Genomic DNA, 21,661 nt, shown 5'->3' on the forward strand with positions numbered 1-21,661 from the left:
GACCTCTGAAAGGGGGATAACGATAGAGGTAACCGCACCTACTGCACGTAGGGCAAATGAGCCAGTGAATGTGTGGGAGTCAAGCAAAGTTCATGTCTGCTTTGCTCGCAGCTGTGTCCCAGCACCTAGCCGACTGCCTGGCAGGTTGCAGATGCTCATGAACTCTTTGGCGAGTGATGTGGAGAAGGAAAAGTGGGTTTTGCACGGCCTTTGTCCCTCTCGCGGACAAAGCTTTGCGCACACTATTTCCTCCATAGTTAGCATATCTGGAGGCCCAGCTCTGACCTCTACCCTCCTCACCACCCTCCCCCAGGTGGGCGGGGCCATCCTCCCTGACTAGGCTGGATGCTCAGGGGAGGTCAGCCCCAGTCAGGGACAGTCAGCCATCCAGAAGCCCGTGCACCATGACGGTCCCTGCCCTGGCCAGTGTCTCTGGGCTCCTGCAGGTGGCCTCCCTGCTCGGGCTGCTGCTACTTCTCCTCAAGGCAGCACAGCTCTACCTGCGCAGACAGTGGCTGCTCAAAGCCCTCCAGCAGTTCCCGTCCCCTCCTTCCCACTGGCTCTATGGACACAGCAGGGAGGTAGGTAAGAGGGGACCCGGGAGTGGGAGGGCAGGGAGGGCCGGGCACTCTCGGAGCATGGTCACGGCCAGCAAGTCCAAGGGACAGAGTTTCGTGTTTGTTAGCAGGTGGCCCCATGTAAGAAGCCAGCTCACCTCTCAGGTCGTGGCTCCTCATCCCAGTCCGGGCAGCTCCCTCGCTCACAGGACCCTGGGCTGGTGTCCTCGGCTCTGTCACACACTCCTTCCTTCGGTGCATCTGCAGGCTGTCCCGGCAGCCCTGCCCTTTGAGGACAATGGCTCTTCCTTCCCGAGTCTCTCCATCTTCAGGCTCAGCAGCTTCAGCTCTTCTCACAGAACAGTCTTCTAGAGGCTTCCCTGCCCCAGGGGTACCATGCCGTACTCTCTGCCTTGAGCTTGCCTGGGAGCCCAGACCTTTGTCTGAAGGATCCCGCCCTCTGCCTCATTGTCCCTGGAGACAACAGACAGCAATCTGAAAACTTGTCAGCTCTCAGGTACCAGGCTCAGCTGCTTGTTGCAGGTGCAATAAGCTGTAGGGACAAGGAGGCTTAGCTTCCTAAGACTCAGAGATGTTCCATACAGCAGTTTCAGAACTTCAAGTCTCATAAGTTGCTGGCACACTTGAGCCAGGATTCCAAGATGGCGTCAGGGAGGGACAAATAACATCTGAGTTGCATAATCGCCCACCTGGGCTCCGCCTTCCCTGGACTCCGAGCTCTTGCCGCAAAGCAAGTAATACCTCAGCCCCTGGACCCAGCACAGAGCCTGGCCCAGAGGGCCGTCAGGCCACTGTGTGCAGTGACAGAAAGGAGGGAAAGGAGGAGCTTGCAGGCTGAGGAAGGGCAGCGCCCACCCACCCAGCTCGGGCAGCACTGGCCTGGTCGAGAAAGGGGCCACACGGAGAGAGGCTCACCGAGGGTTGGTGGATTAAACAAATGGTAGGGGGAGATCAGGGACTGCAGGGAGCAGAGGCCCCTCTTTCCAGGCAGCCTGATGAGAACAGAGTGGAGCCATGATGGGAACTGGAAGCTGCCAAGCCCAGAGGCACTGGCCCACTCCCTCCCTCCTTCCCCTCCCTAACCTCCTTCACCCCAAGATGCTCAGGGGCCTCCCCACCTGCCTGTGCATTCCAGCCTCTGGAACTCTGCTCCGTGAGCCCCTGTGGCCTTGTCTGGTTTCCATCACCCCTGCATGATCCTCTACTCTCACGGCCTCTTGATCCTTCTGTCTCCTCCACGAGACTGGGGGATGCAGACGGACAAGGATCTAGAGCCACAGCCTAAATCAGTGCCACAAACCAGGGCCTGGCACGGAGTCAACCCTCAATAAATATGTGCTCGACGAAGGGACCTGGCCCCCAGGAGGGCAGGTTGCCCCAGAGCTGGGAAGTCCTGACTGTCAGAGGACGCAGGCGGAGCGTGGGCCCTCCAATGGGCAGGGAGTGGCTGTGGGGTACATAGAAGCCCGTGAAATGGAAGCTGTCCGGGCCCCGTGGGGTCGAGAATGCCAAGGGCAAGAGACAAAGCTGAGTCTCAGAAGTGGAAGAGAGGCAGTTGCTCTGTGGCAAAGAGGCTGGGGACACCACGCAGCAGAAACAACATGGGCAGAGGCACCGAAGTGAGAGCAGACTGAGCCACCACGGAGCAAGGGCAGCGGCATCTCTGGGAACCCAGTGGCGGGGCCTGTGCAATGGCCAGGGTGTCAGGAGGCAAGGCTAGAGAAGGGAGAGGCAGAAAGCAAAGGCCTTTGTGAACCACACGGAGGCGTTTCAAAAGATTCCTGAAGGCAGGGGCAATTGCACAAAAGCTGCTGGCTGTTGGTAAGTGAAAATAAGATGAAAAGCAACATATCAAGATTTCCAGTGGCGACTCGGCAGGTTAAATCCTGACACAGTATCTGTGAGTGTGAGGCTTCTATCCCTGGCCTTGCTCACTGGGTTAAGGATCTAGTACTGCTGCAACTGTGTCACAGGTCTGCAACTACAGTTCCAGTTCAACCCCTAGCCTGGCACCTTCCATAGGCTGCAGGTGCAGGCGAATAGCAAAAAAGAAATCCATACATCAAAATCTTAAATCAACACCCTTCTCATATCTATACATACAGATTCTGTCCTACAACTGCCTAGACGCTTATAAAGTAAAATAACTTTATACACACACGTGACTACTGGGATTTTTTTTTTTCACTTAGCCATATACATCCTAAACATAATTTATTATAAACAAACATTTATGGTAGGAGGGATCAAGACGGCAGAGGAGTAAGATGTCGTGCTCACCTTCCCCCACAAACACAACCCAAAACACATCTACACGTGCCACCATTCACACGGAACATCTACTGAACGCTGGCAGAAGAACGTAAACCTCCCAAACGGGCACAGAACCCTCCACATATTGTGTAAAAGAAAAGAAAAGAGAGCGAGAGAAGGAATCACGAGGATGCGAGCAATCCTGAGAGGGAGCTGTTAAAGGGAAAATGAACCCACGTCATGGGAAGACACCTTTCCAACGGGGAGATAAGCCGAGATGGAGGGACCTCAGAGTCGCCTAGAAAAGCTCAGCAGCTGGACTGAGGAGGGCAAAGCAGAGTGAGGGCTGCATAGACCATCTGTACCACCGCCCCAGATGGCACAGCCTGAGACACTCGGGCGGGGGCTGGGTGCTGAGACTCAGTCTCTGAAAGTCAGTTCCCGGGAGAGGACCAGGGTTGGCTGTGTGGAGACAGCCTGAGGGGCCAGGGAGCACTGTGCCACGGGCTGGGGAGTGGATGCCACAGCCGAGGGAACCCGGGAGGAGATCTGGACCTGCAGGAGAAGCAAGGCGCCATTGCTGGGGAGGGTGAGAGGAGGAGGGGTGGACCGCCATAGGGATGTCTTTCCCTGCTCACACGCAGACTCTCAGAGGGTGGGGTGCCACTGGCTCAGGCTATGGATGGAGAGAATCTGCCTGCTCAGGCTACAGGAGGCTGGGGGCCTCTTGTGTGGGCCACGGGTGGCCAGGCATCTTTGGGTGAGCTAAGGGAAGCGGGGAGGCTAAGGGCGACACAGTGCCTCTTGTGTGAACTACATGTGGCAGGGACACATTACAGCAGTCATCTCAGAAACCAGAAGGAGGCCTGGCCTGCCCCCCATAGGGGTCTGGGAATAGGCTCCACCTGCAACCCCAGTCACCTCAGAGGTCGGCAAAAACACAGGGCACCGCAACCAACCACCACCTGCTGTTGCTCTCACTCCCCTGGGAACACACCCACCCTGCTGCTGCCACTGTCCAACACTCTGGGCACTGCAGCAAACAAGGAAACAGACCTCTGCAGCTTAGGAGACACTGAGTTCAGAAGGGAGATAGTGAAGATCCTGAAGGAATCAAGGGTGAGTATCAAGAATTAAGAGTGGATCTAAGCAGTAACGCATATTACTTTAGAAAGGAACTCGAAAGTACAAGGAGGAACTAAGGAATATTACAAAATTCACTTGCACAGATGCCAACTGAGCTAAGGTCGCTAAAAAGCAGAAGGAATAGTGCAGAGGAACCAATCGGTGACGTGGAAGATAGAATAATGGAAATCACCCAGTCAGGACAGCAGACAGAAAGCCAAATGAGAAGTCATGAAGCAATATAAGAGATCTATGGGATAATATAAAGCAGGCCGATCGATGCATGATAGAAATTCCAGAAGGAGAAGAAAAAAGAAAAGGGAATTAAAAGCACATGTGAAGAAATCATGTCTGAAAACTTTCCAGACCTAAAGGAAACCGTTACCAAGATACAGGAAGCACAGAGGGCTCCAAAGACGTTGAACTCAAAAAGGCCCACACCAAGACATAATAGAATAACAAACGGCAAAAGTTAAAGGGAAAGAGAGGATTCTAAAGGCAGCAAGAGAAACACAAAGTGTTAACTCTGAGGGAACCCCCGTAAGGGTATCCGTCGATTTCTCTACAGTAACGCTATAGGCCAGAAGAGACTGGCAAGATATATTCGAAGTTCTAAAAGGGAAAAATATGCAGCCTGGAACAAACTACCCAGCACGAATACCGTGTAGAATAGGAGGAGAAAGAAAGAACTTCTCCACCAAACAAAAGCTAAAAGAGTAAAGAAGTGCTAAACCCAGTCTAAAAGAAATACTGCAAGGGCTTCTCTGACTAAAGAAGAAGCACAAAGAAATGGGAGGGAGGAAATCACAATGGGAAAGCAGTCACCTCAATAAGCCAGCATACAGATCTGAAGGGAGACAAAGATAACCTACTACGAAAGGGACAAGGGACAGGAGAAGGACAAACACGAAGGGGTTAATCAAACTTCAAAATCATAGACCGTGGGGAAGGAAAGCAAGAACATCTAGACTCTTTTTTAAATAATATATTTAAATATATATTTAAATATACTTTATATATGACTATCGGGTTAAGCAAGCAGATAGAGGAGGGGGTTAACATACTGGAAAAACAGGGCAACCACAAATCCAAACCACATTGCACTCACAAATACTAAACAGAAAAGGACAAAACCGTAAAATAAAAGGAAATCACCCAGCCAAAAAAGGAAAGGAACAAAGGAGAAACCTAGAATCAACAAGGTTTAAAATGGCAATAAATACATTCCTATCAATAATTACCTTGAACTCCAGCGGTCTGAATGCTCCAAACAAACGACGCAGAATGGCAGATTGGATAAAACAGCAACAGCCTACAGTATGCTGTCTTCAAGAGACTCACCTAAGGGCAACGGACACATAGAGGTGGCCGGTGAGGGGATGGGAGAAGATAATTCATGCCAATGGACAAGGCAGGAAAGCAGGAGTCGCAATACTCAGACAAAACTGACATCAAAGTGAAAGTCAGAAAGAAGGACAAAGAAGGACACTGTCTGACGATAAAAGGATCCATGCAAGAGGAGGATGTTACAACCTTCAATACATATGCCACCAATATAGGAGCACCCAGATACATCCGGCAAATACTAACAGGCAAAAAAGGAGAAATGGATGGGAATACAACCATAGCAGGAGATTTTAACACCCCACTCACATCAGTGGACAGATCCTCTAGGCAGAAAATCGAGAAGGCTTCAGAGATCCTCAGCGATGCAATAGAAAGATAGACTTAGTGGACATTTTCAGGATATTACATACCCAAAAAGTCAGAATAGTCTTTTTTCAAGGGCACATGGAACATTCTTAAGGACTGACCGCATACCGGGGCAGAGAACTATCCTCAACAAATTGAAGACTACAGAAGTTCTTTCAAGTATCTTCTCTGATGTATCACCAGGGCATGAAACTAGAAAGCAACCACAGGAAAAGAAAGGAGAAAAAACAACTGACAGCATGCAGCTAAAAACCAGTGGGTCAATGAGGAAATCAAAAAGGAAATTAAAAAAATACCTCGAGAGACAAAAGACAATGAAGACACAACCATTCAAAATCTATGGGATTCCGCAAAAGCAGTGCTTAGAGGGAAGTGCATAGTGACACAGGCCTTCCTCAGAAAAGAAGAAAAATCTCAAATCGACAACCTAACCCACCACCTAGATCAATCAGAAAAAGAAGAACAAACAAAACCTGAAGTCAGCAGAAGGAAGGAAACCAATAAAATAGAGATTCAAAAACCAGTAGAAAAAACTCAACAAAAGACAAGAGCTGGCTCTTCGAAAAGGAGCACAAAATTGACAAACCTCTGGCCGGACGCACCAAGAAGAGGAGCGAAAAAACCCACAGAGACAAAAGAAGAAATGAAAAAGGAGAAATCTCCACGGTTACTGCAGAAAAACCAAAAACCGTAAGAGAATACTGTGAACGATTACAGGCCAACTGATTTGACAACCTAGAAGAAATGGACAACTTTTGAGAGACTCACAACCCACTAAACTGAATCAAGAAGAAACAGATCAACTGAACGGAACCAATCACTAGAAACGAAATTGAATATGAACAATGGACGACAAACACTCCCTACAAACAAAACACCAGGACTGGATGGCTTCATAGGCAAAGTCTACCCAACGTAAAAAGAAAAACTTATACCCATCCTTCTTAAACGTTTCCAAGAGCTTGAAGAAAAAGGAACATGCCCAAAGACATTCTATGAAGCCGCCATCACCCTAATACCAAAACCAGACAAAGACACTACCAAGAACGAAAATGGCAGGCCAATAGCTTTGAGGAATACAGACACAAACATTCTCAACAAAATTTGAGCTAACCAAATCCAACAACATACAAAAAAGATCACGCACCAGGAACAAGTGGGATGCATCCCACTTTCACAAGGATGGTTCAACACATGCAAATCAATCAGTGCCATACACCACATTAACAAAAGGACAGTCAAAAACCACATGATCATCTCCAGAGATGCAGAAAAACCATTTGAAAAGGCCCAGCATCCATTCATGAGAAAAGAAAAAAGAAAACAAAAACAAAACAAACTCTTACCGAAGTGGGTATGGAGGTGACATACCTTAACATAATGAAAGCCATTTGTGACAAACCCACAGCAAATATAGCGCTCAGTGGGGGAAAGCTGAGCCCCTTCCACCTTCCCACTGAAAGCTGGAACAAGACAAGGATGCCCACTCTCACCTCTCTTATTCAACATAGTGCTGGAAGTCCTAGCCACAGCCATCAGACAAACAGAAGAAATAAAAGCTATCCAAATTGGAAGAGAAGAGGTAAAATTGTCACTGTATGCAGATGACATGATACTACATGCAGAAAGCCTAAGGACTCCCCACAAAATCTACTCCAACTGATCAATGAATTCGGCAAAGTAATAGGATGGAAGATCAACATTCTGAATTAGCACAGAATACAGAATGCTAGGAACATTCTGTATACTAACAATGAAATATTAGAAAAGGAATACCCAAATACAATACCTTTCACAACTGCACCCCAAAAAATCAAATGCCCGGGAACAAACCTGACCACGGAGGTGAAAGACTTATAGGCTGAGCACTATAAAATATTAATCAAGGAAATTGAAGAGGATCCAAAGACATGGGAAGATATTCCATGGTCCTGGGCTCGAAGAATCAATATCTTTAAAATGGCCATACTACCCAAAGCAATCTGCAGGTTCAATGCAATCCCTGTGAAATTATCCGTGACATTCTTCACAGAACTAGAACAAACAATCCAAAAATTTATATCACCGTAAAAGACCCAGAATTGCCAAAGCAATCCTAAGGAACAAAAACCAAGCAGGAGGCAGAACTCCCAGACTTCAGGCAATATTACAAAGCCACAGTCACCAAGACAGTGTGGGACTCGTGCCTAAACAGACATACTGACCAGTCAAACAGAAGAGAGAACCCCAAAATTAACCCAGAGCCCTACGGCCAATTAATCTTCAACAAAGGAGGAAAGACTATACATTGGGAGAAAGGAGTTCCCACTGTGGCTCAGGGGAACCAAATCTGACCAGCATCCATGAGGATGCAGGTTCGGTCCCCGGCCTCACTCAGTGGGTTAACGATCCGGCGCTGCCGTGAGCTTTGGTGTAGGTCGCCGACGTTGCTCGGATCCTGTGTTGCTGTGGTTGTGGTGTAGGCCTGCAGCTTCAGCTCCAATTTGACCCCTAGCCTGGGAAACTCCCTAAGTCGTGGGTGGGGCCCTAAAAAGACAACAAAGAAAAAAAGAAAGAAAGAAAATGGCGGGGGGGTAAAACAAAACAGTCTTTTGAGCAAGTGGTACTGGGGAAAATGGACAGCCTCTTTGAATCAATGACACTGGAACACAACCTCACGTCATGCGCAAAAATAAACTCAAAATGGACTAAATACTTAAACATAACACAAGACACCGTCAAGCTCCTAGAAGAGAACACAGGCAAAACATTCTCTGACATCAACCATACAAATGTTTTCTTAGGTCAGACTCCCAAGCAACAGAAATAAAAGCAAAAGTAAACCATTGGGATCCAATCAAACGGACAAGTTTTGCACAGCAAGGGAGACCATATTTTAAAAAAAAAATACGACCTAAGGAATGGGAGAAAATAGTTTCAAAGGATACAACTGACGAGGGATTAATCTCTAAAATAGACACTCAACTTAGACAACTCAACCATAACAACAAAACCAACAACCCAACTGAAAAATGGGCAAATGACCTGAGCAGGCATTTCTCCAAAGAAGATATACAGACGGCCAACAAGCACGTGAAAAAATGTTCAGCATCACTCATTACTAGAGAAATGCAAATCAAAACGACTCTGAGGTAGCACCTCACACCAGTCAGAGTGGCCATCATTAACAAGACAACAAACAACAAACGCTGGGGAGGGCGTGGAGAAAAGGGTCCCCACTACACTGCTGGTGGGAGTGTAAACTGGGACAACCACGATGGAAGAGGGCATGGAGGTTCCTCCGAAAACCCAGTATAGAATGACCGTATGACCCAGCAGTTCCACGCTTGGGCACATTTCCAGACAAAAGTTCCCTTGAAAAAGACATGTGCACCTGTAGGGTCACTGCAGCACTATTCACAATAGCCAAGACATGGAAACAACCTCCATGGCCCTTGGCCGATGGATGGATTAAGAAGATGTGGCATACAGAATGGGAGAACACATTTGCAAATGAATCACCCGACAGGGGATTCATCTCCAAACATTGGTAAACACCTCCTGCAGCTCAATACCAAAAAAACAAACACCACCATCAGAAAATGGGCAGGAGATCTAAACAGACAATTCTCCAAAGAAGACACACAGACAGCCAAAAAACACATGACAAAATGTTCAACATCACTCATTACTAGAGAAATGCAAATCCAAACCACGATGAGGTACCACCTTACACTGGCCAGAATGGCCATCATCCAAAAGTCTACAAACAAGAAGGGCTGGAGAGGGTGTGGAGCAAAAGGAACCCTAGTACACTGTTGGTGGGAATGTAAAGTGGTGCCACCACTGTGGAAAACAGTCTGGAGATTCCTCAGAAAACTAAACATAGAACTACCATTTGATCCAGCAATCCCCCTCCTGGGCATCTATCCAGAGAAAACCATGACTCAAAAAGACACGTGTGCTCCAGTGTTCATTGCAGCGCTATTTGCAATAGCCGAGACATGGAAACCACCTAAATGTCCATTGACAGAGGAGTGGATAAAGAGGATTCCACACGGCGGAATACGACACAGCCATTAAAAGGAAAGAAATAATGGCATTTGCAGCAACGTGGATGGACCTAGAATTTAGCATGCTGAGTGAAGTCAGTCAGACAATGAGACACCAACAGCAAATGCTATCACTGACATGTGGAATCTAAAAGAAGGACACAGTGAACTTCTTTGCCGAACAGATACTGACTCACAGACTGTGAAAAACTTATGGCTTCCAAATGAGACAGGTTGGGGGGCGGGGGGATGTACCGAGGGTTGGCGGTGGACATGCTGTAGGGTTTGGTTATGATGATTGTTGTAACCTGTAAAAGCAATGAAATCCATTAAGTAAAACAAGAGAAGAAGAAGAATTGGTATAGATACACAATGATAAAGACAGAACGAAATAAGGCCATTTGCGGCAACATGAATGTACCGAGAGACTCTCACGCTAAGTGAAGTACGTCAGAAAGACAAATACCATATGAGGTCACTTATATCTGGAATCTAAAATACTGCACAAACGAATCTTGCCACAGAGAAGAAACTCGTGCACTTGGAGAACAAAGCAGTGCTTGCCAAGGTTGAGGAGGTGGGGGTCAGAAGGAATGGGGTCTGGGGTTAATAGATGCAAAACCATTGCCGTTGGAGTAGGCTAGCGATGAGATCCTGCTGGATAGCACAGGGAACTAAATCCAGACACTTGTGATGAAACACGACGGAGGATAGTCTGAGAAAAAGAATGTATAGGTAAGTGTGACTGGGCCTATTTGATGTGCATTAGAAATTAATGGAACACTAAACACACTCTAATGAAAAGAACCAAAAAAAAAAAAGGGAATGATTATCTTGAAAAAAAATTTATATGTGTACTAGGATAATATTGAAAACATATTACAACGAGTATGGTAAAATACAACTAGTATATAAATTTCATTTTAAAAATGATCCATTTTATTCCCTAAAAGAGCAAACTGTATGAAAAAGGCTTACAGAGTAATACAAGGTTGTCATCAATAGTCTATGCAAATGCAGGACACATGACTTCCAAAGGTTTCCAGCACCAGGGAGTCGGTCCCTGATGTAAGTTTATAGGCAGTACAGGGTGATGGCCCATACAAGGCTCTTCATGACAATGGGACAGAATCTGGACCTAGGACAAGGCTGGACAGCCAGCCAGGTCTGGATCAGAGCCCAGGTCATAAGAAACAGTTCTGAAGGCTTAGTCCTGCTGACAGATCCACACCTATCTCCCTGTAGCCCTCCTGCCCTCCTCCCTAGCCCTGGAGCCAGAAGAAGGGGTTTTTTGACTTATCTCTCTCCCGCTGACAGTTTCAAGAGGAAAGCGAGCTGCCACCCCTCCTGAAAAGGGTAGAGAAATACCCAAGTGCCTGTGCTCTCTGGCGGTGGGGAACAAGAGCCATGGTACTGGTCTATGACCCTGACTACATGAAGGTGGTCCTGGCGAGATCAGGTGAGAGGGAAACCCCCATCCACATGGGAGAAAACCCTCCCTCCTGGGTGCATGGCCCTGGGTCTGTGAAATTCCAGGAGAGACTGACACTTCAGCCATCAATGCCTCAACTCTTCCAAACATTCTCCCAGCCCACAAGGCAGGCCAACGCCAACAGAATTTGCTCAGAGTGAAAGCTTAACCAGCTGGGTGGAGCTGATTTCTGTCTTCTGTCTTTCCTGCCTTCTTTCTTTCTTTCTTCCAACCAAACTGAGATGACGCCAGATCTGAAGGACAATCCCCATCCACACTGATTTCCACTGGGCACGTCTCCCTCTTGCCTCTCCTGGGTCATGGGGTGGCTACAACACTGCTAATTATAGGGAAACCATGGCATTCCGTCTTAGGCTATGACACTGAGGACAGAGGTTATGCTTCCTGCCAATTCACCATGTCAGTCCTGTGGGTGTTCTTCTGCTGGGACACTGAGTCTGCCTTCCTGAGCCCACGGGGACCAGCAAGACAGAGAGAGTCTGGACTGGGGGCGGGGGAGGCAAGTGGGAGGTGGCTTGAGACAGACTGCCAGCTGCCATTCATCAGGAAGGGCTGGCAGGCCCTGGTCTGGACCACAGCTGCCTTAGGGCTGCCTGCCATGTTTCGTCCCCTCCATTTTCCTTCCTTACCTTTCAGACCCCAAGACTTCTGTTGTCTACAGACTGCTGATCCCCTGGATTGGTAAGTACATCTAAATATACATGTAGTCCCCGCACCAGTTAGGTTTGCCAAGGGCTGCCTCATTGGATCGTGGAGAAAAACAGGTGCCTGGCACCGAGTTACCACCCTCATCTCTGAATAAAGTCTCGTCTCTGATACAAACCCCACCCTTCCAAATGGTGCTGAGAGTCCTCCTGAAGCTCACCCTCTTCAGCATCATTTCTGAGGCCTCTCCAAAGTTCTCAGCATGACTTTTATTTAGGTCATTTTATCACCTGCACTCGTATATCTTCAGAACCTTTATCTCGGAGCTGCCCTAATCTCTGGCTTGATGACCAGGCTTGGGGGCCATTCACGTTCCTGAAGTGAAGTATATTGGCCTTTCCTGCCTTTGCCATGATGCGCCTTCTCCGAAAACCCTTGCTTCTTCCCGAGTTGTCCCTGGTCACCCATCTGATCACGTCTCCCAGACCAACACACACCCCCATCTGTCACCCAGGCTGTGGTTTGCTCCTGTTGAATGGGCAGACGTGGTTCCAGCGTCGGCGGATGCTGACCCCAGCCTTCCACTATGACATCCTGAAGCCCTACGTAGGTCTCATGGCCAAGTCTGTCCAAGTGATGCTGGTGAGTCCATCCCTGTCTCACCTGAACACACTCACCCCCGGCACAACTCACAGAGTCCACTCTCAGACATTTGTGTCCCTCAGGCAGCCATCAGGCAGGCCTCCAGAATGAGGTGCTAAGAACATGCTATGAAATGGGGCTCCCCCAAACGGGATGGGACAGAAAAGCACCCAGGCACCAGCTTGGATCCACAATTTGCTCCTTGCCCTGGGAGCAATGGTCGTGGTGAATTCAGGGTCGACTCCCTGACAATCACGACCTCTTCCACAAAGTGGACTAGAGCAAGGGTCTTTCTTCAGGATCACAGGGTAAGCTGCAATGGCCGGCCTGGGGAAGGCAGCTCAGGGGCAGCGAGGAGATGCCAGGATGCTGCCCAGGAGGACTCTGGCCTCAGTGCCAGGGTTTCGGAATGGAAGTGAGTCACCCGTGGGAGGAAATGTAGCCAGGTCCACACTCACGGAGCTGGACCACGATAAACACCACCTCCGATCTAGACGGTGGACCACCAGGCCTCAGCTAGCACTGGATGAGTGAAAGGAAGAGAAGGACCTTGTGTCCATTCCTAGGGGCCCCAGTATAGACCCTTAGGCGTTTTCTTGCCTTGACAAATTTACTAGCTGATGTTGGAAGACTTATGGCCAGTTCCAACCTCAGGACACACAAGATCCCCCCTCGTCCTGTCAGAAACTCTGCTTTCAGATCTGCCAAAAGGAGGTTATCATCATGGACTGATCCTAAAACTTGGAACTCATTAGGAATATATAGAAGAGAACAGAATTAGTTAATTACACACACACACACACACACACACAAACCGTATAATTATGTAACAGGGCTGAAACAGCCATCAGATTACTCACGTGCTTTACAGTCTCAAGGTGAGAAACACACACCATTAGAAAGTTGAGACATCTCATCAGAAGACGTGGAGAGGCAGAGAGAGAGCCTGGCCTTGCCAGCACCAGAGCAGAGCAGGGTCACTGTCCCCCTCCCACCACAGGACAAGTGGGAGCAGCTCGTCGCCCAGGACCCACGTCTGGAGATCGTGGGACCCGTCTCCTTGATGACCCTGGACACCATCATGAAGTGCGCCTTCAGCCACCAGGGCAGCGTCCAGACAGACGGGTCAGTGACACACCTGCAGTGGCAGCTGCTTGTTCTCACCAGCTGGGGAGGACCACCCTGGCAGGCACTTGGGACAGCGGGATGCTTTTCAGCACAAAAGGCATCATTCGGCAGGGAGCCCCCCACCACGGGCAAATTCCAGCCCAGACCAAACCCAGACTCAGTCACACATCCTGATCCCTGACACAGGGAGACGCCTGGCCACTCAGGCCACTGGTGAAGGGCAGAGGGTCTGGAGGGCTGTGCGGCAGAAGGGCAACGGCCTCAGTGCTGCCTGTCCCCACTGACTGACACCTCCCCCTAGAGCCCTACTCCTTCTCCAATTCAGGTCTCCCACCAGTAAAGTCTCCTCTCATCCTCTCCCTTTCAGGGATTCCCACTCCTACATCCAGGCCATTTGGGATCTCAAAAATCTCTTTTCTACCCGTACGAAGAGTGCCTTTCTCCAGAATGACATCATCTACAGGCTGAGCCCTGAAGGCCGTAAGAACCACCGTGCCGCCAGGATAGCCCATCAACACACAGGTTCCGCTTCTAGTTCTGAGTTTCTCCCCTCCTTCTTCGGGAACTCCTGGCCTTGTCCCTGAGGTAAAGAGAGTATCCTGTGTCCTTTTCAGCAGCGGAGACATCGCCACGCTGGTTGTCACCTTGGCACAGGGACTGGGGACTAAGATGTCAGGGTGGCAGGTGCTGTGCAGGGATTTTCATGGGACACTGCTTGGTGACAGCTGATTCAGACCCAGTGCCATCAGCCCCTAGGACCTGTGTTATGGGGGAATCCTGGCTTGTGTCGCATGAGGCTGGAAGTCTCAGCCCAGACATGCCAAACCATGCCCTCCCACATCCTGATTCACCCAACACCCAACTTGGGCCACGAGGGGCAGTGGGGATACCCTGGATGATATACCTGGCCCCCGGAGCTCTCAGCTCAGCCTGGGAACCGCTGTTCCAAAACAGACCGAGTGATCCAGCTGCGGAAGGCGCAGCTGCAAAAGCAGGGAGAGATGGAGAACGTGAGGAAGAAGAGGCACTTGGATTTCCTGGACATCCTCCTCCTTGCCCGAGTGAGTGTTGGGGGCATAGGCTTGAGGCTTTGCCCAGAAGCACAGAGGAAGGGGCAAAGCTGCACTCTCCCCCTGCCTCCTCAGATGGAGAAGGGGAACAGCTTGTCGGACACCGACCTCCGTGCCGAAGTGGACACGTTCATGTTCGAGGGTCATGACACCACAGCCAGTGGCATCTCCTGGATCCTCTATGCTCTGGCCTCCCACCCTGAGCATCAGCAGAGATGTCGGGAGGAGATCCAAGGCCTCCTGGGGGACGGCACCTCCATCACCTGGTGAGTGTCCCAGAGACGGAGAGCCCCGCACGGACCGCCCACCCCCCACCCCCAGTGAGTGGAGACTCCCCCGTTCCCCAACTCTGCCCAGCCTCAGGATGGCCTTTGTTCAGGGACCACCTGGACCAGATGCCCTACACCACCATGTGCATCAAGGAGGCCCTGAGACTCTATCCGCCAGTACCAGGAGTTAGCAGAGAGCTCAGCAAGCCCATCACCTTCCCTGATGGACGCTCCTTACCTGCAGGTATGAGCATCACCACACCCACTAACCTCAGCATCTCGCTGAAAACATGGGAGATCAGACATCCACATGAACTTGCCCACCAGCCACACTTGCAGACCCATTCCTGCCTCAAGTTAATTGATATTGACTCTCTATTTAGGATGCGGTGGTGAAATGCTTGATATAGAAATTGAACACAGCAAAAGTTCAGCATACAAATGCTAGCCCTAGAATGGCGTCTTCTCATCGAGCCCTCAGATTCAACTTCCCTGGGACCTGAAGAATTGGGAGACAAGGAGACAAAAGCAGGGGAAGATGTGGTTCATTCCATAAGGGGTCCAAGTAATGAGGGAGCTCCGGGAACCCACTGTCCCCAGGTCAGGTGGCCAGTCCCTGAGGAGCCCTCAGGGGGATGCAGACAGCAGCTGAGGACCAGGTCTGAGAGCCCTGCCATGGCTGGAGGCCACCCACTGGCTCACCTCCCACTGGGACTGAGGCCCAGCCCTGCCACCTCCCGGCCGTGGGGTCCTAGACCTGCCGCATGGCCTCTCTGAGGCTCGGGTCCTCATCTAGACACGTGGGTAGGAGTGCCTTCCTTGAGGACTGCTGTGAGGAGTCGATGCGTCAATGCTTATTCCTCAGGGGCTCCCGGATGGCACTTGACAAGTGGGAGTTGTCACCCGAGTCACTCCTAAAAGGAAGCCTCCAGGTCTTTGGCCTCTCAGGGCTGGGTCATGGTTCCGGGCTCCTGGTCTTTGATCCCCTGCTCTGTCACCTCCAGCCCACCTCCCCTGCCTCAGCCTCATTCATTCAGAGTGATGGGGAGTGGCTCTCATGGCGGCTGCCAAGTCTTCTGTGCAGGCACAGAACCCCTGCTGCCACGGGAACCATCAGTCTTCTCACCCCCTGCCCTCCCCACAGGAATCATCCTCTCGCTCTCCATTTACGGCCTTCACCACAACCCGCAGGTGTGGCCGAACCCAGAGGTATGAGGAGGGTCCCCGGGAGGAGGGATGGGATGCTGTCCCCAGAGCAACACCTCCTCCCGCTCCTTCCTTCTCTGGGATTCTTGTCCGCTGTGGCTGAGAGGAGTTTGACGCCACTTTCCTGGCCCCTGTGCTCTCTCTGCAGGAGTTTGACCCATCCCGGTTTGCACCGGGTTCTGCTCGACACAGCCATGCCTTCATGCCCTTCTCAGGAGGATCCAGGTGAGCCCCTCTGGACTTGGGTCAGCAGTGTGTCTCTGGGTGTGACCCCACGTCTGTCCCCACCTGTGTCCATATGTGCTACGTGCCGTCATGCCCTTTATGTTGGTGTGTTGAGAAGGAGGCTGTGTCCATGTACAAAAAGGCCTTCAGAGCACGCCCCCCAGTTCCTGACCTCCAGACTCTCCCAGCGGCCGGACACATCTCCGAGTCAGTGGCCTTTCCAAAGTGTTCTGGGGGTTTCCTCGCTTTAGGCGTGTGCCTTTTCAGCCGTAGAATTTTTCATGAAATATGAAGGTCAGATGTTTCTTTTACACAAATCTCAGTTACCTTAAAGGTGATTTTCTCTCTTCGCCTGCTATTGATCCAGCCCACCGCCCCTTCTGCTCCATTCCCCAATCTGACGCTCAGGGTCTCACTGCGATATAAATGGGTTTGGGTTTCCAGCTGCCTTCCCTGTCCTGATTGTTCAAGCCAAATACGTGAACGGTGACTCTTGCCCCTTGAAGCCAGTTTCCAGCCCACTGCAGGGTTCTCTATTTTGTGCTCTCTCCCAACAAAATTTTGACAGCGCATTAATATTCACATAGCCTTGGACTTTTTCCAGTCAGCAAATTTCTTTGTATCTAGTGGGAGTTATATACTTCAGTTCCAGATTTCACACAGCCTAACTTTGGCCAAAAAAAAAAAAAGAAAAGTCAGGAAACGCAGGGCAATCAAGTGCTTTTGAGAGAAAATATAAAATATTACATTCTATTTGGATACGACACTTGCATTTGTAAGGTAATTTCCACACCTTTGTCATTTGTCGAAACAAGTTTGAAGTTCATCCATAATTCTGTGAAGTAGTCAATGTGTGAATCAAGAGTCCAGGCCTTCCTTGTAGACATTGTCTGCACACACTGAATCTGTCACTAGAGGGCGGGTTGTACTGGGCTGTTCACTTCTTAGATCAGAATAAATATTGAATTTAAAAAAAAAAAAAAATGAGTGCCCATTGTGGCGCAGTGGAAACTAATCCGACTAGCAACTAGGAGGCTGCAGGTTTGATCCCTGGCCTCGCTCAGTGGGTTAAGGACCAGACGTTGCTGTGAACTGTGCTGTAGGTCGCAGATGCAGCTCGGATCTGGCGTGGCTGTGGCTGTGGCCCTAGGAAAAGACAAAAAAAAAAATGGACATGGACTTTTATTTCACTGAGAGGTTTTTTTCACCATCCTTAGCTTGATTCAAGCATAAAACTATTTACCAAGCCGCTCTCTGTGTGCCAAACCCTGTGCTTCAGAAACCTGAAATACCTCGAACAAAAACAACCTAAAAACAGATTGGGACTTGAAGCCAATTTTTTAAAAAATAAAATCACTCACCCGGTATTGGACTTACTGAGACTCAGGTTCTTTGCGCCTCAGAGCAGGAGCAGTTCATCAAGAGACCCCGTGATAGGCCAGCAATAGATTTATTAAGGTAGAACCCTTGTGAGGAATACGAGCCGCCAGGCAAGAAGGGTCAGCCCCGAGGATTGGGTGGGCTACATCCTTATAATCCAAGGAGGTGGCGAGTGCGAAAAGACCCTCCGCTTCCTCATTCTCTAGCAGACCGCAGGCTGACGGCATTCCCTCCTCCTTCCTAGCCTGTAAGAGAATACTTGACCCTCTGAGGTCCAACCAGGACTGCCATGGTGCTTATTCCAACTGCGGAAGGGTGGTAACATACGCTAAAATAGGTTGACTCACCTCAGGTTCCCAGAAAGAGAGTCTCCTGCTTTGGAATAGCATCCTCCCCGTAACTTCCTGTCCTTGATCCCAAGGCTCATGATCTCGATGAACTTGAATGCAGGCCTTTTACCTTTCACTGGCCAACCTGAGGCGTAGCTCCTGTATTTACTTATGGTTTCACAGTTCATCAGTTCTGCTTCATTTCACAACACGCCGATGCCTCTCTTGAGCGATTAATCACTTGCAGTGTTCTCCCAAAGTTCCCTGGGTTTTTCTCTCTATCTGTGGTCCCCTCCTGGGGGACTTTGGCAAGCACCTGTATAACTAACTGTCCTACTCTATCCCTGTCACTTGGAGATGCGAACACAGAGCCAGAGTCCCTGGCCCTGCCTCCAAGCGTTCAGAGTCAAGAAACAATCGCTGGGCAGGATCCAGATGGCAGAGGAGTAAGACGTCCTGCTCACCTGCTCCCACAAACACGTTGCCCGTTGACACGTTGAACGATTCACAGAACAGCTGCTGAACGCTGGCAGAAGTCCTTCCACCTCCCAAAAGGGCAAGAACCCCTCCACATAAGTGGGTAGAACAAAAGGGGGAAACATGAGACAGAGAGAAAGAGAAAGGAGTCAGGATGGGACCAGCACTCCTGAGAGGGAGCTGTGAAAGAGGAGAGGAACCCACACCCTCGGAAGCCACATAACTGTCAGAGAGATCAGCCAAGACGCAGGGACCTCAACGTCACAGAGAAAAGTGCAACAGCTGGACTGAAGAGGGCAAAGCCGAGAGAAAGCCGTGCAGACCACCACCACCTCCTGGCACCCCACAGCCTGGGATGATCCCCTGGGGGCTGGGCGCTGACACTCATGCTCCAGAGGGCAGTTTGCTTCTGGGGAAAGGACTCGTGTTGGCTGTGTGCAGACAGCCTGGGGGGCTAGAGAGGGGCTGGCCAGCAGGGTGCCACAACCAAGAAAAAATAGGAGGAGGTCTGGGCCCATGGGAGAACCGAGGTGCTCTTGCTGGGGAGGATGAGAAGAAGAGGGGCAGGCCACCATAAGAATGTCTTTCTCTGGGCACTCGCAGATGCTTGGAGGTCAGGGCTCTGGGTGGCTAGGCACCTCTTACGTGGGAGAAGTGCAACGGGGTGCCTCTTGCCTGCTCTACAGCCGATGGGGGCAAACCAGCCAGAGCTGAGCATGGTCCGCCACCACCAGGGCTCTGTGGACAGGCAACCCGATCACCTCAGAGGTAGGCACAGAGGATTGCACTGCAACCCAACGCCACGTATTGTGGCTCTTCCTCCCCTGGGAATGCACCCGCCCTGCCACTGCCAATGCCACCGCCAAACACTCCGGGAATTGCCTAAACCTGCCTGAGACTCTGTGCCACCTCCCAGGGCCCTGCAACCCGGAGCAGCCTGTGCCATCTTCCCTCGGGTCCTTGCCACTGTCAAGGGCCCAGCAACCAGACACTGGCTCTGCCCATGGCCTCAGCGTCCCTGGAAGCATGCACAGCACCTTATCAAGGAGATCACAGCCTGTGCACAGTGAGGACAGGGAGACCAAGCATCCAAACCCTCAGCCAAAAATAAAGGACAAGCTCTCACAAAATACCCAGGGGCGCGCTTGCATATAAACCGCCCACCAAGCCTACAGGAGTTGTTTTCCCTAAACTCACAGATGAAGAAAAATGTAAGCAGAATGAAGAAGCTCAGGAACCACTCCCAGTTAAAAGAGCAGGAGGATTCACCTGAAGGAGCAAACAATGGAGCAGACCTCTGTAGTCCATCCGACACTGAGTTCAAAAAGGAGATGGTGAAAATGCTGAAGGAATTAAGAGCAAATATGTAGGAATTAAGACCAGACATAAGCACGACCGCAGATTACTTTAGAAAGGCTCTAGCAAACACGAGGAGGGGCCAAGAAAACCTAGAAAACGTGCGGAGATGCAAGCGGAGTTAAAGGCACTTTTGAGCAGAATGAGTAACGCAGAGCAACAAATTACTGACTTGGAAGATAGAAGAATGGAAATCACCCAATCAGGACAGCAAACAGGACCAAGGCTGGGCAGCAAGACCAGTGTGACCTGTTAGGAAAGGGGGTCGGGCCGGGTCACTCGGACAGCCCTGAATGCCCTCTTTCTGGCCAGCGCTCAGGGGCCCGAGCCGGCCCTGCCCAGAACAGGCTTTGACAGCACTTCTTTCTTCTTCCCTCCCTGAACCAGGAACTGCATTGGGAAGCAGTTTGCCATGAACGAGATGAAGGTGGCTGTGGCCCTGACCCTGCTCCGCTTTGAGCTGGCACCAGATCCCTCCAGGAAGCCCATTGCCACTCCAGAAGTCGTGTTGAACTCCAAAAATGGGATCCACCTGAAGCTTCGCAAGCTCCCGTAACCGCTGGGGGGACAAGGACCAGCTCTGAAGGCCTCCTGCTGGCCACCCTGTCTTGCTGTCCCTCTCCCCTGTCCCCTGCCTCTTTGCCCCCTTCTCTTGGGCCACCTGCAAGGCGACTTCATGCCCTGCCTCCTGCCTCATCGGACATTCTGCCCTTCTCCCTCTCACCTCTCTCCAGGCTCCCTGTCTGTGTATCTGTCCATCTGTCTCTGAACCACCCGGATCTCTGCCTGTCCACCTAAATAGCCACCACCTGCCGTCCTCCAGTCGGTCTGCCCTCTCCCTGTCCTTCTGCCTTTCTGCTTTTCTGTCTGTCCATGGATTCATTTCCTTTTGCTGCTCCAATAAGTTCCAACAAGCTTAGTGACTTAACACAACACAAAACCACCCTCTGATGGGTCTGGAATCAGACGTCTGAAATGGGTGTGGCTGGACCACAGCAACGATGTCGGCAGGACCCCTATGTAGGGATGGGAGAGAAACTCTCTCTCTCTCTCTCTCTGCCTTGTTGAGGCTTGAGAGCTGCAGTCCTTGCATTCCTTGGCGCCTGGAGGCTCCTCCACGTTCAAATCCAGTGCCATCTCTAAATGGCCCTCTAGGTCCGTCTTCACATCACCTGCACTTTCATAAGGGCATTGGTGGACTCACGGGCCCACTCAGAGAAAACACAGCTACTCTGAGGCTCCGAGAATCCCAGGTGGATGCCTTGGGCAGCCATTGCTCAGCCTGCCAAATCCTGGGTGGCTAGCATCACTCTGGGCCCCCATCTGTCCCGTGCCTTGGGGGTCTACATGTTTGTCCCTCACGTGGCCTCCCTTCTGTCCGACTCCCTGATAAAGTTCGCTGTGTCACCTGGAGTCTGTGTGTCTTCCTTTGAGAGGCGATGGCTGGATGGAAGAGAGAGAAGGAATGGAAGGGAGGAAAGACAGAGGAGATGAGGAGGGGAGGACCCCAGCAGGCTGAGCGTGTCCCAGTGCCCCTGCCACCTCCCACCCTGGGGCCCTGAGGCCCCACACCCTGCCCAGAGCCTGAGGCTCCCGATGCAGCTGAGTTAGGAGAAAGGGCTCGTCTCCAAAGGCTCAGAGGGGAGAAGCTCACACCTGTCACCCCTCACCTGTCACCTGTCAGGAAGGAGCCTACCCCTCCCTGCTACTCCGCGGTGGCTTCCTCATACCACCTTCTTCAG

General features: G+C 50.7%; 1 protein-coding gene across 2 annotated transcripts; it reads left to right on the forward strand.

Moving 5' to 3' along the window:
• The first annotated feature begins 367 nt into the window (after positions 1-367).
• Positions 368-21,332, forward strand: CYP4A23 (cytochrome P450 family 4 subfamily A member 23). Of its 2 annotated transcripts, XM_084965167.1 has the most exons (12): positions 368-581; positions 11,018-11,159; positions 11,829-11,873; positions 12,352-12,479; positions 13,480-13,604; positions 13,975-14,129; positions 14,562-14,668; positions 14,753-14,943; positions 15,057-15,190; positions 16,091-16,155; positions 16,301-16,377; positions 20,307-21,332. In XM_084965167.1, the coding sequence occupies exons 1-12, from the start codon at positions 405-407 to the stop codon at positions 20,473-20,475; spliced, it is 1,515 nt and encodes a 504-aa protein (XP_084821293.1). In that variant the 5' UTR covers positions 368-404; the 3' UTR covers positions 20,476-21,332. The 2 variants fall into 2 exon arrangements, with proteins under 2 accessions (XP_084821293.1, XP_084821292.1); XM_084965166.1 differs by having other exon boundaries at positions 14,562-14,943.
• The last annotated feature ends 329 nt before the right edge of the window (positions 21,333-21,661 follow it).

The sequence above is a fragment of the Sus scrofa genome, chromosome 6 (assembly GCF_054392235.1).
Source record: "Sus scrofa isolate SSC_HxYL_T2T_F1_AM1 chromosome 6, Sscrofa_HxYL_maternal_Yorkshire_Landrace_v2.0, whole genome shotgun sequence".
Classification (NCBI taxonomy): domain Eukaryota; kingdom Metazoa; phylum Chordata; class Mammalia; order Artiodactyla; family Suidae; genus Sus; species Sus scrofa.

Coding starts and splice junctions, on each gene's coding strand:
- CYP4A23 (XM_084965166.1), top strand. CDS start 405: ATGACGGTCCCTGCCCTGGCCAGTGTCTCTGGGCTCCTGCAGGTGGCC. Junction 11,874..12,351: donor ACTGCTGATCCCCTGGATTG/GTAAGTACATCT, acceptor TCTGTCACCCAG/GCTGTGGTTTGCTCCTGTTG. Junction 16,156..16,300: donor AGGTGTGGCCGAACCCAGAG/GTATGAGGAGGG, acceptor CTCTCTCTGCAG/GAGTTTGACCCATCCCGGTT.